This window comes from Panthera leo, chromosome C1 (assembly GCF_018350215.1).
Source record: "Panthera leo isolate Ple1 chromosome C1, P.leo_Ple1_pat1.1, whole genome shotgun sequence".
Classification (NCBI taxonomy): Eukaryota; Metazoa; Chordata; class Mammalia; order Carnivora; family Felidae; genus Panthera; species Panthera leo.
This window is the reverse complement of record NC_056686.1, coordinates 156,186,516-156,205,388: the sequence shown is the minus strand read 5'-3', so window position 1 is coordinate 156,205,388 and position 18,873 is coordinate 156,186,516. Positions and strand designations below refer to the sequence as shown.

Sequence of the window (18,873 nt, the reverse complement as noted above, 5' to 3'; positions counted from 1 at the left end):
CAGCCGGAGGACAGGCGTTTTAAAGGCCTGCCCCATAGGGGAAGAAAGAGACACACACAGGTCCCATGGTGATCCTGGAATTTAGCCAGGTCCCTGTTACCAGTTCCTGTTGTGTCATTGTGTGGGGTCTCGGTTGTGCTCTTTAAGCCAGCTGTTTCCATAAGAAAGGCCAGTATTTGTAGCTCAGTAGCCTTTTCAGACTGCTTCCTGCCCATAAATTTGAGGGATCCGAAGGCTCCTTTCATTTTGTGCTATTTTAGTCTAACTTGGCAGTGATTTCATAGTACAGGTATCTAAAAAACTGTGAATTTTCTGTGAATCTTGATGGGTTTGTGCCATTAGATGGGAGCCAAGGCCTGAGGATACATTGTCTACCTTAGGCTCCCCCTGAGACTGCTGAGGGACAACACCCACAAGGTGTCTAACCCACGGCTTAGAAGCCGAGTTATTTCATGCAAGTTTCTATAAGGTATGCTCCTGTAAGATCCTTAGAAGGCCTTAGGTCTGTTTGAAAGTGTCTAGGGAGCATTGCCTTAGATCTTTCTGAAATCTCAACAAAGTGTCACACAGCCACACCCTGGATTTGATCCTTGCTGGGAAGCCATTTCTTAATTTCGAGAATTGCTTGACATCAGAAGAGTCTGGGAATGAGGAACGGTTTTATAGGTAACAGTGTGTTCCTTAGCTCATATCTCTCTGCTCACATTTTATCATAGGCCGCGAGCTGAAGCCGGGTGTCACTTTAAGTGTTCTGCCTGGAAATCTCCTTAGCTAGATCACTGCGTTCATTAGGTACATTTCCATCTCCCACGTTATGGCAGGTAGCAACTCTGCCAGACCCTGTCACTGTGGAGCGGGGGTCCTCTTGTCCTTTCGGCTTCCAGTAACACTGTCCTCACTTCCCTGTAAGTCCTCACTTCCCTGTAAGTCCTCACTGTCAGCCTGCCTGAAACAACAGTCGTTTCATTATCGTGCACTGTTTTTGTGCATCAGGAATGTGGGACCGGCTTCTGCTGACTCCGGGTCCCCATGTGTTCGCTTTGAGAGTGGTGCCCACGCACTTGTGCGGGGCCGGAGCCCCCAAGGAGGACAGGCCACCTGCCATAGGGCTTGAAGTCCCTCGCTTTTAGGGCGATTCGTTACTGGTCAGTAGGAACCAGAGCAATTAACAGTACTGTTTACTTCCTGGCCTTTGTCCCCCTCCAGTCCTGGTTCCTCTCCTGCTCTGTTCTCAGGAATCCAGATTTGATCATTCTCTCTCCCCCCTGCCCACTCAGAAGCCTTCTGTTTGCCGCCATCTGAATTCCAAGCCCCCTGACTTGGTGTACAACAGAGGGTGCAAATGCACAGGCCAGATTTATCCCACAGACACATCGTTTTTAGGCTGTGCAGAGGAATTTTTTTTTTTTTTTTTTTTTTTTTTTTTTTTTTTTTTTTTTTTTTTTTTGCTTGACATACTTGTTAACATTTAAAAAATCAGGAGCATTCACATAAAAATCCAAATTATCTACTTCTCTGGAAGAGTGAGAAGATCCAGCCACTTGACGGCCCCCTTCCTGTGGCTGCAGTCAGCTAATGCTGGGCCCTCCCTATAGGAGGGAGAGGTCCTCTCCAGACCACCCAGTCCTCACAGGGTCTGCTTTCCATTTCCCGCCTGGCTTCTGTAGGCCTCTGAATTTGCCCTTCTTATTGTACAGGCTCTTCACGCAGCTTTTCCAGGTTTATTCTTAGCCATTTCCTTAAAGTCAAGCCCCTAGACCCCAGGACCTCGTGAGCCAGCCACGTTACCTGAGTCAGCAGAACTCGGTAAGTTCTTACCTTCTCTCCTGCTGGAATGATGTCTCTGCTTTCCCTGCCCAGTGAGCTCTTACCGTCCTTCACCAGTAGCCTTCCTCGTGGTCCCGCAGCGGATGCCGTCCTCTCTTTTGCAGTCCCACAGCGCTGGTGTCAGTCTTGTAGTGCTCACATTTTATTGATGTTATTAGTTTAAACATCTGTCCCCTCTCTGGATTGTGAACTACTCCATGGTGTGGATTTATATTCAATTTATCTTTTGTCTAGAACTTGCCACCAGAATAGGTATTGAATAAAACTTTGTTGACTGAATGAATACATAAGTGGTGTTTTAAAAAGGCTGAGCCGAGCTCTCTGCCCTGAGGGAGTGGACAATTCAGTATGTCATCCATTAAGTGTAGTACGGTATAGAATAGTATACAGTTGCAGGCAGAGATACCCCTTGGGAGAATTGGCAAAAGCTTCTTGCCTTAGAAGAAAAGAGATAAGAGTGTAGAAGGGCAGATCGTGTATACAGGCCAAGGCATGTGTGTAATATACATATGAGAGGGTGGACTCGTGAAAATACGTAATTTGTATATAACTGGACTGTGGGGTGTCTAAAGGGATATGGTGGGAAAGAAGTCTTGGACGGGTACTTTGGGGCTAGGGTGTGGAGAGACTTGAATGTTAAGGAATTTGGACTCACAGACAATAGTGAGTTCTTGTCGGTTTTTTTGAGAAAGTGCTAGTGTGACTAGTGGAAATATGAAGGATAAATAGGCAGGAGGTTAGTGGCCAGGAGATTGATAAGCAGTTTGTTTTAATAGGTGAGACAAAAAAACCAATGTTGAATGTGGGGTGGGGGTGGGGGGGACCTGATCTAGCACAGTGGCCGTGGAGGAAGTGAAATTTGCAGAGTGTAACATTTGATAGATTTGGGTTGTGAGGAAGATGAAATGTAACAATGCCAACAGCACCTGTCACATCTTAAGTTTTATGTGCGAGACATCATGTTAGGAACTCTATATGACTGTGCCCCTTGGCCCAGATGACGGGGGACAGGGGTGGGGGAAAGAATTTCAGAAGTGTTGTTTTAACCCAAATGGAAATTTATTTTAAATATTTTGTGTTTGAGACAATTTATAGGAAATAGGTGCCGTATTAGGCCAATATCCAGTGAATGCCAAATGCAGACAGTTTCTATAGACAACTTCTGTAGAGAGATGCTTGCTAGAAATAATACATTTATGTATTTTTATTCTTCTGGGGTTGGAATGTACCAACAGAAATGTAAAGTTAGACCAGTATTTTTCTATCTTTCACATTTTACTTCCCTCTTATTCTACCAAATAATCAAGGTTCTGAATTGTTATGAACAAAATACATAATTTTCCAGTGACATTTATGTTTATGTTTATTCATGTCACATTAATATTTACAGGAAGTTTGAGAACTTAATTCTCTGCTTTGACCGGCAAGGATATGTATTTCCCCTTTTATAGAAAAACCATCAGGTGCAAAATTCTAGATCCTGTCTGCAGAATTTATCAGAAATTCCTAATAATAGAGGTAACTTGAAAACAATGGGATACTTTAGTTTCCAAATCTAAAAATTAGAACAAACAAGTTTTCTGATGAGTTTGAATATAGGAATACTTAGGGACATAGATGAAATAACAAAAAACTTACCAATGAAACTTAACAATTCTATGTAACTGTGTTAATACACATTATACCAAACATTTTTATTTGGAAAATACATCATTTGTTTTCCTTTCTTTGTCTTAATGTTAGTTAGGCTCTCGACTTGTAGTGTTGGCATCAGTCATCACAGATCCAATGTTGCGTCATCTAAAACAATTTTTCAGAGTCTGCTGTTGTCACTTTGCATTTTAAAAAGTGGAGGAGCACACTGTGTTTCCTCATGATGCTTTCATAAGAAATGTTAGCCCAGGCCATACGTATCAGTTTGAGTAATATGAAGATAGTTGCCCCCCTCAACTGTACCTCGATTGTTATAGGTTTGGTACGTAAAAGTCAATTTGTGTGTGTTGTTTCCAAGGGTCAAATTTGAGAGGCTTGTGCAGTAGAATTGAGATATTTGCCATCGTAAAATATTTATTCCCAGAAGTAACTACTAAGCTCATGTCAAACATCTTGGTCCAATTTTATAACGTTCCCATAAGGTGAGTCTTTGCACCAGCAATGTGCTGCTAAACATTGAAAACTGGCATTCTGGCAGAGAGGGGGGCATGCAAATTGTAATTTGTACTATTTTCCAGTTTCTGTTGTGTCAGTGAGTGCTTCTACTGGGGCCAACTTTACACAGCCAGTGTGAAGTCAACTATCTTGCAGACTTCCTGAAATTTTTAACAGTGGGCTCTCCTGAGTCAGCATGAGCCAGCTCCAGCACAGAGGGAGGAACTAAGGGAGGTAATGCTGGAAAGGTGTCAAAATGAGGCTGGGGGGTTGAGCCTTAGTGAGTGGGTTGGAGATGGCTCACTAGAAATTGATCGGACATTCATAACCCACAAAGCATTCGAAAAACAAGACTGAGAGACGAAGTTTCCAAGGTCATCAGCTTAGAGAGAGGGGAGGCCACTGGGGACCATGTGCTCTCTGGAGGAGACCGTGTCTGGAGGCCGTGTGCGCGGTAAAGACGGAACAAAGAACAGTAGGAGACGGGAGGACAGAGAAAAGTAGGAGGAGAAGCTGTACAGATTTGGAGAGGGCACGAAGTAAAAGAATGGGATTCAGCTGTGTCTACAAGATAACATTAGGGCAACAGGGAGGAGCGTTACATTACACAAGTGTGAAGTCATTAAATCTTGCAGGGGAGAGGCAGCTTGAGTGGCCTGCTGGGGACAGATAGTATTTTGTATGAGATTAAAGAGTGAGGATGGGCTGAGTAAGCGAAGGCTGCAATTAGAGACCGTCTTCAGAAAAATGTTGACAGTGAGAGGGGAGAGGGACGGAGTGACTGCTCCTGGAAGAAGCGAAATCTGAGCCCATCCCCCCTTGGGGCAGAAGTTTAGGAGAGAATTGAACATGTTCATGGTGGATGTGGAGAATTAGGGCCTGGCTGTAAGTGTTTTGAAGGAATGAATGTGTGTATGGATAAATGAGCACACAGGAGGCATTGGCTTTTAAAAAGGAAAGGGGATCCATTTTCCTACATACAGGAGGGAAAGAGGCAAAGAGGGAGGAAGAGTGTGAAGGAGCTGATCAGAAACATGTAGAAGTGTTGGGTATAGGCTGGAAGGACTTGGTGTGCCCAGGGTGACAGGTGGAGCTATTTGAAATGACCGGAGCTGGGTAGGATGGGGTTCCCCTGTGAGCCACAGTAGCAGAGCCTGGCCCTGGAAAGTTGGGGTCAGGATCCTGGTCCCCCAGCCTGGCACCATCTCTTCCAGCTGTATGGGCTTGAGCCAGGTGTTTCACTTCCCTGCACCTCGGTTTTCCCTCAGAAAAATGGGGGAGTAAAATGATTCTCAACTCACAAGGCTACCGTGAAGGTTAAGTTAGTTAATATCTTTCAAGTTGTCAGCAGGTAGTAGTAACTCTCTTCTATAAATAACAGCTGGTATGGGCTGGGGAGAGGGAGTAGGCTAACAACCAGTGATGAGGACAGTGCTTCTCCAACCTGAGTGAGAATAGGAATCACCTGAAGCTCTTGCTAAAAGGAATGCTCTGATTTAGTGGGTTTGGGGTGGGGCGCAACATGCAGCATTTCTAATAAGCTCTCCAGTGATGCTGTTGCTGCTTGGCCGGGAACTCCCCCGCCCCCGCCCTTGAGTGGCTGGGTTGTGGCAGCACTGATGCCCCTAGGCATGGCCAGAGAGTCTCTCTAATGGCACCAGGCAGCATGGCTGTTCTCCATTCGCTCAGGGATGAAGGATGTTTGGTGAGCCCCCCACCCCGCGTTCCTCCCAGGTGTGATTTGTACAGGAGGCAGAGGGGGTGTAGGGTGGGGTGTGCTAAGTGCAGCGTCAGCCGAGTCCACCGTGGGCTCCAGATCTTATAAGGTGGGGGTGAAGCCAGGAGGGGCTGATGGAAGAGGCAGGGGAAGGCTGAGGGCTGGAGAACACAGTGAGGCCAGGCGGTAGGTGGGGGACGGAGGTGTCAGAGAGGTCACAGGAGGCAATATCAGAGTATGAAGTAGGGGAACAGTAAAATATTCACTGCTGAAACCTTACTGAGTCCAATCTTATTCATTATTTTTGATGATTTAGAAGGCTTTTTGGCAGTGTCTCAAGGACATTGTAAACAGCAATTAATTAGAAACTTTTTTTTTTTTTTTACATTCTGGTCACTACAGTGCCTGATAAAGGAAAAGTTACTGTGTATTGCTTTCTACCATGTCTGGATCACTTGGGTTCAGGCTGTGGTCAGATTACACGTTCGACAGGTGGAGGAGAAGTGGAGCACAGGATTCCTGTTGATGGGGAAATCATTCCAAGGAGACGCTGAAATCCTGCCTCCAGGGAGAAGTTAATGTAGCTGTGGAAGCAGCTGGCAAGTGCCTCGGAAAGAGGCGCCAGGCAGGATTGGACAAATTCTGCTAAATTTTGGTCACTTTCTCTTTGGGTCACATTCATCCTTTGTTAGATGTTAGATGGACACTTTAATTTCTAACATGTTTTAACACCCTGTATGGATAGCTTACCTGCTGGCTGTCTTCTGTCTTTCATCCCTTGCTTCCTGTTCTGGTGTCAGGGGCCAGCTGGCCACCTGGGATGTTGTACACAGATCCTGGGTCCTGATATGTATAGAAAGCTCCTGTTCAGAGGGGCACCCCTGGGAAGACTAGAGAGACCCCTCCAGTGACTTCCCCCTTGTTGCCGCCTTTCCCTACTCGTGGCTGCTTCATCCCCGCTCTGCTTTGGACACGTGACCCTGTGGCCACCAGACATAGCCCGAGACCACACTGTTCCTCTGCGCGTCTGAACCTGACTTCTTTTCTGGTGGGAATCAGAACTTCAGTTCATTTTGTAAAAATGGATTTTCATAAAGACGCAGTTTCGAGAAAGGGAAGAAAATACTACTCTCCTCTTCGGAGGTATGACGTGCGGGTAGAACTGGTCAATTGTATTTTATTCCCAGTCTTGGGACTGAATGTCGCTGCCTGTAAAACTTTCTCTAACTTATTGCTGGGCCTGAGGAATTTGTGAGCTTATGACTGAGCCCATTTCTCTGAGAAGTATCGGATTCTTTTGTTTAAGCCCCAGCTACCACCTCTTGGCTTTATTAGATGATTAAATTATGTAACAGAATGAGAACAATGCAGCAGTAATGCAATCCAGATTCTGAGGGTGAATAACTCCCATCCTTGTCATTGTGGACAATGGGGAAGGACAGAAGCCTTTACACATCTTTATTTTGTTTTGTTTTGAAATTTTTAGTTGGTAGAGTGTTCCTCAGTTCCTAAATAAGAACCCCGTTTGTTAAACTATGTGAAACGTAGTTGCCTTGACTTTGGAAGGTAGAAGTTGTTGGTTGTAGTCCCTGCAAACTCCCTGCAAGGATGTAGCTTCCTCGAATTGCTTCCTGGTCTCTTCAGTGTAGATCAATGTCACATAAAGATACCATGAACCCGGGGTTTGAAATGATGTTGCAAGTTCTTTTCCTTTCAGGAAACCAGGAAAGGCTCATTACAAATCTGTATTCTTATTCTTCCTACTCCTGTACCAGTATTTTATGCTACATAGATTTTATAATGCCTTTGTCTTAATTTCTACATTTGTTTGTTCAATATTTATGACTTAAAGGCCGATGCCACCATTTCCCTCAATGTCTGAGGCTGTCATCTTAGACATTTTCTTTGTCTCTCTTCCGGCAAATAAAGCTAGGAGGGAGACAGCCTGGGTTCTAAAATAAAATAGAAGATGCCCATTTTATTGTCTGTGGTTGGATCCTGCCTGTAGAAACAAAACTGTTGACAGATCTTGTAAACAGAGAGGAAAAAGGGGCATAAACAAAGTTTTAAGGTGTAAAGCTGTACTATCTCTGCTGTTGGAGGGATTTCCTTAGCATAACCTCTTACATGTTAGGTACTTGAAGAATTCCACTTTGTGAACTGTGCTTCATTATTGCAGTTTCAGTAAAGGTAGAGTTTTGTTCTATTTCTGATAACAGTTTTCCTTGTGTTCTCACTTCTTAGTTAATAGTATGTTTTGTGATAGATGTGGCTTTACATTCTTTCTTTTAATGTAGCCATTAACAGATTTTCCTATACTATCATCATGATTAGTATTGCCAAGAAAATAATTTTACTGTACATGTCAATAGAAAATCATTTTCTCTTCCCCTACCCATTTCTTTGTAGTTTTAAAGAGCAGTCTGTTCTGAAAGTGTTGAAGTGAGTTTCAGCATTTTTTCCATATGGTACTTTGCCAGCATCTATAAAGCATTGTCATTAGAATAGGTCATTTCCAATGACTCAGAATATGCAAATGGAAAAAATATCTTATGTCAAACACAGAAGGGGTTGTTTCAAATTCGAATTCGTTTTTTTGGAGTGGAGAGAAGCTCCCCCCCCCCCCCCCAATTAAGCATAACTGTTTTACTTATGAATAAGAACTTTTTACTTTTGAACTTTCCATCCTGGAGTTCAGATCTTCTAGACCAAGTGGTCAGGCTTGCTTTTACAGATTCCACAGGATAATTCCTTTAAGTCAGACCCAACCCCGAGCCTGTTTTGATTATGAATTGACATTGATCGAACGTGTGTAAATACTTACCTTACATTTAAGGTCTGTGGAATTTCCCTCAGGATTAATGAGGCTCCCATGATATAACCAACTAGTTTGTATTACGGAAATTAGTCTTTCTTCACATCATAAGTCTTTCAAAGTCTTCGCAGGATGTTTTTAGACAACTTCGGTTTCACGGTTACCATTCAGTGGCATAAGATTTGCATTTGAATGGGAATCTGAAGGCTTTTATTCTTGCCTTAATTTTGTCCCCCTAGCCTTGTGATCTTCTTCAATCTTCCATCACTTTCCGGGGCTGGGCCTTCATTTCCTCATCTGTAAATTGAGGGGGTTGGACTAGACCCTATCCAGGGTCCCTCTCCCCTTGAAGTTCCTCTGAATCAGTGGCTCACTCACTGGCTGTTACGTTCACATGTTCACTGCTACATTGCTTTGTTCAGTTACATCTGAATCTGTTTTTTTAGCGCAAATTACTTTGGTCAGAGGCTCATCATTCTCAGTCATCCTGTCCTTTTAAAAGTTTTGCTTTTTCAACCACACAGGCATTTGAAGAAAATACCCCTGAATCACATCTACATCTCTAATCACAAGTTCAAATAAACTTGAAATCCTTGCAGAAGACTGTTATAACCTGTTTGGATGATCCAGCATGGCTGCTGATTATCTTGCCATGTTTCTAGCAATCCCCCAAGTCTCAAAAGTGTTACAAGGTGTGTTAAGAATAGTCTGATGCTGTTTCGTTTTGCTCAGGTAGGTTGAGCAGAATCTTGGGAAAACAAGTGTGATGTCAGGTTCTGACAAAGAGCAAGGTGGCAACAAAAGGGTATTTGCTTTTTTTGACGGAGGCTTTAGATTGCTGATCAGTCCTAGACTGAGGTGTTTCATTAGGCTGCCTGACTCCCTCGCCTTCCCTCTGTCAGCAGTCTGTTGCTTGCTTGCGTTTCCTTAGGCAGTCTTGAAGCCGATCACATGGCCTTTAGTGTGTAGTAATTAACGAAGTATTAAATGAAGCAAAAGGGAAAGATGGATTTGATCCCTGTGGCTGACGTACGTGGTATTCTTCCAAAATATTTTGCTCTTGGTGTATAGTAATGCGTTTGGAGAACACAGTATCTTTGGAAAGAGGATGAGTGTGGGAGTCTGCAGGCTATGTAGTCTTTTTGGGGTATTAACTGCTCTGCCTGAATTCATAACCACTCAAGGTATTTCCAGCGTAGGTGTGTGCTGTGCGACCCAACTGGCAGCACCAGCGAGCACTGTTCACGTTCTGCTAGTGAAAAATCTGGGCGGGTGTGTTTTGATTCAGGTGAGAAGAGTTCCTGGGTCAAGCGGTCACCTTCATAAAACCGAGGACGGTGACTGGGAGTGGAGTGACGACGAGATGGACGAGAAAAGTGAAGAAGGGAAGGCCGCTTTTTCTCAAGAAAAGGTAAGTGATGTTGACGATGGTGAGCTAGCCTGTGCACAATTTATGTTTGTGGCATTTTGTGTGTGCACGTATTAATGGATATGCAATTGTTTTACAGTCCCGAAGAGTAAAAGAAGAAAATCCAGAGGTGAGTGGTGGTGATTTATTTTAACATTTTTTTGCCACCTCACCATCCCCCCCCCCCCCCACAAGCCCTCCTCCCCCTTGCAGTATCAGAGTATGATCCATTTGGGGAGGAGACATCAAAATTTCATCCTCACGGAGTAGCAGAAAAGAAAAGGCATGTAGACTTTGCAGGTCCTGATACTGTCTGAGTTACTTTTGGTCTTTGTAACTTGGGGCCGATTGTTTTACTCTCTGAGCCTCAGTTTCCTCCTCTGTTAGATGGTAATGACCAGTCACACTACTTTTAAGTCGCTGTGAGCATTTGATAAAATCATGCACACGAAGCACCCACTGAGTGCTCAGCTTGGTTGATCTCAACTCTTGATATTACTGCCATGTAGAAAACATAATAGGCATTCAGGCAAAGTCTCTTCTAGATTTTTGGTTTATAGTAAAACAGATAATTAAAATGGTGGGAGGCTCTAGGTTGAGTGTGCTTTACAATCTAGTGGGTAACTTAGTAGGCAGGAAACACTCTGATCAGCTTCCCTTTGAGAACTGGTCACCTTTTGATTAACTTTACTTCTTCCATCTGGTTAATTATCCTAATGCTAATGTCTAATGATGACTGTAGTTCAGAAGACTTGCTAATTCTCCTAGAGAAAATTCGAGCATATTTAAATAGCTCCAAATATTTTACAGACCTAGTAATTAATGTGTGCCTTGATAAATTCTCATTAAGGAAACCGAAGACTTCGGGATACAGATGATATCCATCCCAACGTTTTCTTTTGTTTTAATTAGCAGACGCTTCCTTTTGATGAAGTGAAGTAAATCTTATTTTCCACTACAAGGGGCCAGCTGGACTTTCTGAGAAGAGTACATCCGAGCTACAATCTATTGTTTCCCTGTCATTCTCCCTTCCCTCTGGTCTCTCCATTCTTCATGCCACACTGATAGGCCTTGCCTAGGGATTTCTCAGTCTGCCTACCTCCCACTGTTAACTGTCCTTCAGTTCCTGTTTCTTCCTGTGTTGATCATAGGAATTCATCTTGTCATTTTGTATATAAAAGATAAGGTTTGTCAAGGAAGTTATCTCCCTCTGTTACAAATGATGGTGAGGACTTCCACAATAGGACCCATTGGCCGCACACATGTGCTGGTTTCTAGAACCATCTTAACCAGGTATCGTGCACTCTGCCCTCTTCTGCCCACTTTGCTGTTTTACCTACAGTGAAGTGCAGAGTCAGGGTTTTTCATCTCTTTCCTGGAGTGTCTCTAACTAAAAGTGTCAGTCCTGCTTAGAAATAGAACAAAATAACGTGATTTCGGGTAGCATCATGATTCAGAAAGCATTCATTTTGGTTCACCACAGGACGTCTTTATTGGCATGTTTTCACTGAGTCCTGCCTTAACCTGGTACAGACTGAGGGTTGTGGGTCCTTCCTCTTGAGGATTTGTGAAGTTTATTGTGACAGTATCCTCCTATGTGCTTGTTGAAGTTGCTTTGATAACTGATCTGTTATGTGGATGTTAGCAGTATCTTTTTGGCAAGAATGTTTTCTGCATAGACAGGAAAGAGAGTAATGTATAGCATGCTGTCAGTCATCACTGTCGACCTTCTTGGGTGGGATTTAAAAGTGTTAGACACTTCACCGTGTCTAGACTAATTTGATTTCCCAGTGATATACGTCTGTTCCCGTATGAGTTTATAATTGAGGAAACATGAAACCTTACTTTTGTGAAAGGTTCATGTCTTTGAATGTGAACACTTTCACCAAATTTTAGGAATAATCAGCCCTACCTGCTATTGCACGGCTTCTCAGGCCATTTGTTTTGTTTTGTTATCTTTTTTGTTTTTCACATTTCAGTAGCTGGCATTTCAGTATCCTGAACTGTGTTAAGGGCAGATACAGTGATGGTTGCTCTGTCCTTTCAGCTTTTTAGTTAAAGTAGCCCCCTGTCTTGCCAACCACCCAAATTCGCTTTTTGTGTAAGTGAAGCAAAACGTATTTATCTATTACAAAGGGAATTAGAACTGTTGAATATGTAAATAGGCGACAAATGTATGCACACATGCACATATATATACCTACTGTGCACACTGTTTTAGGAGGTGTTGGGGATACAACAGTAAAAAAAAAACAAACCATGAAATCCCTGTCCTTGTGGCACTTACATTTTTTAAATTTTATTTTATTTATTTATTTTGAGACAGAGAGCGAGGGTGAGCAGGGGAGGGGCAGAGAGAGAGGGAGAGAGAGAGAATCCCAAGCAGGCTCCACGCTGTCAGCACAGAGCCTGACGCAGGGCTTGAGCTCACAGTGTGATCATGACCTGAGCTGAAATCAGGAGTCAGATGCTTACTGGACTGAGCCACCCAGGTGCCCCATTGTGACACTTATATTTTGATGGGAGCAAGTAAAAAACAAGCAACAGACTTTATAAATCAGTACATTATGTGGTTTGTTACAGTGGAGTAGGGGCAATGGGGAAAAAATAGAACGGTGTGGAAAGTACAGGGAGTGTGTTAAGGGACTGTGATTTTTAAATGGGTTGGTCAGGGTAGGCTTTATTGAAAGGGACACAAAGACTTGTAAAATGTGTGGAAGAACTAAACAAAAAATCCTGAAGAGCCACTTTTATTTTGCTACCTCTCCTGCCCCTGTGACTGTTCCTTCTTTCCATAGAGGTTTTCAGTTTACAGTATTTTCATCCAGACTTTTTTCTTCTCATTTACATACAAATATGTAAATAAAGAAACCTATATCATATTAAAAGTGTGAATGGGATTATAAAAACCATAAATTTATTTTTTTATTGAAGTATAGTTGACGCAGTGTTCTGTTCATTTCAGGTTTGCAACACGGTGATTCCACAAAAATGTCTTTTTGGTTTTTGCAACTTGCCTTAAATCTTGCAAAATCTTTCCACGTTAGTTGTTGTAGATCTGCCTCTATTTTAAGTGCCGAATAGTATTACCTTGGATGGATTGAAGTGGTTTATTTAACCACTAACTTTGTGAACATTTAGGTGACTGTTATAAACTGCATTCCATTAACATTTTGTGTACGCATTTTAAGGAGCACATGTGCAGGTTAAGCATTTTAAAGAATTTAAAGAATCGTGGGTTTTCGTTTGACAAAATCTGGTTTTGGATTTTTCAATAGCTGCTATCAAAAGCTAAACCACTTTAAATATCTTACATTTTTATTTGTCAATTATATCTCCGTAAAGCTGAGACTAAAAAAAAGCAGCACTAATTTATATAGCCTCTGACAGTGTACCTTATACCTTTAAACATCTTTGAGGGTGAAAATGCTTATCTGTGCCAAGTGGCACGTTTAAATGCCAGTGTTTACATTTTGATAAGCTTTTCGAGAATGCTCATCATTTAAATCACAGTTTATTTCCTTGGCTGACTGGAAGCTACTGGAAGACTGGGCTAGTATTTTATTCATATTTATGTTCCCTTTGCATCTAGTAGACGCTCTCTCCATGTTCGTTGGTGACATGAATACCCACACACTGAAGTAAACATTAAACAGGTGCCTGAAGAAGCATATCGTATTTATGAGTAGGTCAGAAGTGAGCAGAAAAATCCAAAGATGCCATTTCATTGAGCTGAAGTTCAGAGAAGGTAGCCTTACTTAGTAGTTACATTCAGACAGAGGAAGATAGTCCAATAAAAGAGGGGGTGCTGTAGAAATGCTTAATTTGTAAAGGGCTATTTGGCTTCCCTAGGAAGGTCTAAGGCAGAATATCCAGGTATTACAGGGTTTGTTGGAGAAGATTAAGAAGGCCAGGGTGGGGTGTTTGTCAGGGGGGCCTTGGGAAGATGTGCTTGGTATTGGGCTGTACCAGGAGATCCTCCTAAATCCGAAAGAAAATTTCCAGTGTAACCTGTAAAGTTCTAGAGTTGTACCACTCATCATGAGGTTCATAGCCCAACCCATTTAAAAGCTGGTCCTCCTGTGTTCCTAACTGGACATTTTAGAAGTAGCCTTGCAAGGTATTAGTTATGACCTGCCAGTAATTCATAGTTTTTTATAAGTAGGTAATTCATGCTCATTTCATTTATTTATTATTGTATTCCACTTGGATGTGGAAGCCAGTGGTAGAACTTCATGTTAATAATGCAACAATAATATTAATAATGAAGTTAATGGAGCAAATACTTAATCTGTGCCTGATTTTTTACATGAAGCAGTGCTAAGTACTGTACCATTGTGGGAATTACACAAAAAACAAGGCAGAGAGCCCTGCTCTCTAGAAACTTCTCATCGCTTTGGAGGTAGGGGTCGGGAGTAGTATTTGCAAGACTGGCTTCCTCATGTGGGGGTTTCCTATTTGCCATCCTAGCTTTTGTAAAACCTTTCATTTATTATCTCATTATTGATCTTTTTTGACCAGTGATTTGGGAATCTGTTTTTGTCAGACTCTGAAAATAATCGATACATGTTTTATAATCTTTTAAAATCAATTTTGCCTTATATGCTCATTTTCTACATAAAAATAAAAATGCCTTTATCTTTACATTCACACTTCATTTGCGTTTCCTTTAACCAAGGGAGACATTTGCTAAGGCTTCTACTAAAGAAGCATTCTTTTTAGCACAGCCCCTCTGTTAGGTGGCATGAAAACATATGGTTTGTAACCCTAGATTCACATCAGAAAAGCTGAAAGCTTTAAAAATGAAGATGCCCAGAACTAGCCCTCAAATTATGATTTGGTAGTTGGGGCTGAGGTCCAGGCAAGTCTGGTTTTCAGAAAGCTGCTCATGTGATTGATACATGGCTAGGATCAAAAACCACTGGCTAGGAAAACCACACCAACTGCTCTGAATCCCAAAGTCCACACTGAAATCCGAGAAGATTGTGTGCTCAAAATTTCTGAAGATTTGCTTCAAATATCTGTCTATCAGAAATGTCAAGAAGAAAAGAGAGAGGGGGAGAAGAGAAAAAACTATGAAAGATGATTCAGAGACCCCTTGGAGAAGTTGTCCTTATTTAATCAGGTGTAATGAAGGCAGGTGGAAGGTTTGTTGACTCAGGCCCTCTCTAGCCCATAAGAGATATATTGAAGAATTCTGTTACAGAATCGAGGCTAGGTTAGTTGTGAAAATGTTGTTTCCTATGATATTTTGTTCTGAGGAGAAAAGAAATTTGGTGAGGGTTTAGGTTGAGTTAATTTTATAGCGATTAGTCACAGTGCGGAAGCTAAATTTATTGCTTGTGTTTACTCATTGCTGTTACCTGATTGCTAAAACTGCCTTTAGCTTTTTAAATGTATTTCTGATGACATTGTGTTTTCCAAATGCCTGTCAGCTCTGATACGTGTTTGTTTTATATCCATTTGTAGATGGAGGCAAAGATTTGCTTTCTCCCTCCAGATTTATTATACTTAGCCTTGTCATCACAGATGGCTTTAACTTGATACCTTTATGCCACCATTTTCCAAAAGATGTTCTTATTTTAAATGACTGGCTTTCTGACTTTTTTGTGATAAAAGCTAGATTTGTGATCAGAAATCTTTCTGTATTTCTGAAAATAACCTTCTATTTTGTAATAATTTTAGATTGCAAGAAAAAGTGCAAAGATGAGATACAATGTTCCCATGCACTCTTCACCCAGGATCTCCCACTGTTAAATTCTTATGTGACCCTGGTACTTTTGTCACAACTAAGAAGCGAAAGTGTTACATTATTATCAACTAACCTCAGACTGTATTCATATTTCACTAGTTTGTGTACTAAAATCCTTTTTTTGTCTCAGGATCCAATCCAGGATAACACACTGCATTTAGCCACAGTATTTTTAAAAATAGAAAATGAGAAGATTAAGCAGAGCTCTATGGAAAATTAGCAGACATTGTCCCTTTCTTTTCCCTATTCTGGGATCTTTGCCTCTCTTTTACCCAGTTTCAGAGGCCTGTTTCCAGGGTGGTGTCCACCATTAATCTGTTCTTTTCCTCTTCCCTTCCTATCAAAACACCCATTTTCTCAAATGCAGTTCTTTTGATTTTCAATGTTTATTTATTTATTTTGAGAGAGAGCTTGAGCAGGGGAGGGACAGAGGAGGAGAGGGAGAGGGAGAGAATCCCAAGCAGGCTCCATGCTGTCAGTGCAGAGCCCGGCATGGGGCTCAAGATCATGACCTGAGCCGAAATCAAGTCAGGTGCTTAACCAACCAAGCCACCCAGGCTTCCCTTGAATGCACTTCTTATAAGCAAAAAAAAAAAAAAAAGCCAAAAAAAAAAAATTCCAGCAAGCAAATTTATATTATACTGTGATGACTAACACCTGCTTAATATGTTGGCTTTCTTGTAAGCTTTAAAATTAAAATTAAAAATGTATGCCCATTGGGGCGCCTAGGTGGCTCAGTTGGTTGAGCATCCAACTCTTGATTTCAGCTCAGGTCAGGATCCCAGGTTGTGGGATTGAGCGCCACGTCAGGCTCCGCTCTGAGCAGGGAGCCTGCTTAAGATTCTCTGTCTCTCTCTCCCTCTTTCCCTCTCCTCGGCTAGCACACTCTCTCAAAAAGAAACAAGAAAAAAAACAAAAAGAAAAAAATTTGCCCCAGAGGGCATAAATAAGCTGAACTGATAGAATTAGGTCCATAATGGTGAAATTTGGAGGATTCTAGTTGGTTGTAAAAGAAGGTGTTTTGTACAGGGAACTTCCCTCTCCATCCCTCTTGTGCATCTCTTCGTATTTTCCTGAGGAATCACCCAGATTGCTTGTGCACCAGTGAGAGTCAGAGGCTGGTCCCTTCATTAGATGCAGGATTACACCTACAGAGTGAGGTTGCACAGGGTGCTTGGGGATCCAGTCCCCAGTGCAGGTAACTAGCTCTCCTTCCTGATGATGGCCCAGGAATAAGGGAGCAGGGCAGGAGATGGGACCTCCCACGGAGGAAGACAAGTTTTCATCTCTAGTAAATGCCATTAAGGTTTTTTCAGTTTACAGTGGTCCTTGGACTAGAGTTGGGATATTCTGTAAGTGCTGATGTGGCTTTTGGTTGTATCTCAAACCTTAAGTGAGACGATGGGATCAGTCAGCCTGAAAGATTCTTCACAAAAGATCATTTGGTATAGGCCCAGGTCCTCTGGCTGGTTAAAGAATACAGGTTGGTTGTTCTTCTTACACTGTCATATTCCCCCAACATTTTATGAAAATTTTCAAAAATACAGCAACATTAGAAGCATTTTACAGCAAACATCTATGTACCTACATTTAGATCCTGCCATTACTATACTTGGTTTATCATGTGCACATCTATTCATTCATCAGTGTGTCTTCATTTTCTGATGCATCTCAAAGTAAACTGCAGACATTAGTACACTTCCGCCTATGACTTCATCACTAATATTGTGATGAAGCACAACAATTTTGAGGAAGCACAGAGAGTAACAATTTCATGTCTTAAACTTTAGAAAACTTGCTGCAAAAAATTTCTGATGACATCTGATTGTTTTAGAATTGATAGTAAGCTTAGAAAATAATATGTTTTTTGTTTTTTGTTTTTTTTTTTTTTTCATTTTCATTGCTGTTCCTCTTCTAGTTTTATTTTCTGGTCTTTCAAGTTTTGTTCAAGGGCAGAGTTCACAGAAAGTAGGGCTCAGAAATACTTTTGGTATCACATTAGGGTTGGATTTCCAACCTTGAGGAAAAAACATAACCTGTCGTTCTGACTTTTCCTTTGGGGAAATGTGTTTTAAAAGTCCAATTACTTATGTATTTTTCTTAATCCAGTGAATAAATCATTCATTAGTCAAAGTAATGATTAAAGGTTAAATGATGATTAAAGGTCACTATCCTAATATCCTTTCATTGGGGAACTTTAACGTTGGACTATGTCATATAGATACAAGACCTATGGAAATTGTGTGACAAGAAAAAAATGATCCTAGAGCATCTTTCTGTTACCAAATTTATCAAATTTAAAATATCCAGTAGTCCATGCCTTTTCGCTTTAGCTTAGTGGCTCTCTGAAAACATCAGGAGGATCACCCAGGGCACTTGTTAAAAATACCCATTCTCTCCCGTCTCCCTGAAATTCTGAATCCTAGGCTAGGTGGACCCAGGAATCTTTATCATGCGTCCTAGGTGATTCCAATACACATCATCAAAGGACAACACTTGGGGAAAAACTGCTTTAAAATTACTTATGTAAAATTGTCTCTGATAAGTGGGACTTAATGTAACCACACTGACCTTAATGTCTCATTTTGGTTTCCTTAAGTGCTGTAACAGTGGCTCTCTTAACAGATGGCGGTGAATGCCAGCAGTATACCCGAGCAAATACGGTCCCTTTCTGTGCAGGATCCTCAGGTATGTTTCTCCACCAGTCCTTTATGTTTGAGGTGATTTGTAGACCTATTTTTAGAAAAACCAACATTTTAGGAAGATAGACAGTTTCAGGGTAATCCATCAGAACTGGAGGCTTGTAAACTCTCTCTTTTTTTAATAGGTATGGAGAAGAGAGTACTGTTACTATTGACCATGATTTTCAGGACCCCCAACCTTTAAATGATAGGTTCAAGAGCAAGGATTGATTACCAGACTGCTTCTGAAATTGTTGGTACTGTGTGAAATAAGATAAGGAAAGAAAATGACTCCCCATTCGGTTAGACTCTAGCTATAAAACAGTATAATTAATTGATACTTTTTTTTTTGGCTTCTGGTTGGATTTCTATAACCTGTTTTCATAATTCTTTTATCATTGAATTTTATGGGCCAATTTATCTCTACAACTTGCCTTGTAAAAATGGAAGTCCGCTGACTGTGAAATGCATTTATACTAAAAGTTACATGATGGAAAACATGCGCCGTGAGTCGTGTTGGGTGCT

General features: G+C 41.6%; 1 protein-coding gene across 8 annotated transcripts in view; it reads left to right on the top strand.

Moving 5' to 3' along the window:
- Window positions 1-18,873, top strand: part of STK39 (serine/threonine kinase 39) — a 316,473-nt gene that overhangs the window by 161,804 nt on the left and 135,796 nt on the right. For all 8 annotated transcript variants that reach the window (XR_006205518.1, XM_042949026.1, XM_042949028.1 and 5 more), the window contains exons 11-13: window positions 9,796-9,918; window positions 10,016-10,045; window positions 18,293-18,355. Coding sequence is in view for 7 of the 8 variants with exons in the window: in XM_042949026.1 (XP_042804960.1) it covers window positions 9,796-9,918; window positions 10,016-10,045; window positions 18,293-18,355 (216 nt within the window). In the remaining variant the exon portion in view is untranslated. The remainder of the gene's footprint in view (window positions 1-9,795; window positions 9,919-10,015; window positions 10,046-18,292; window positions 18,356-18,873) is intronic.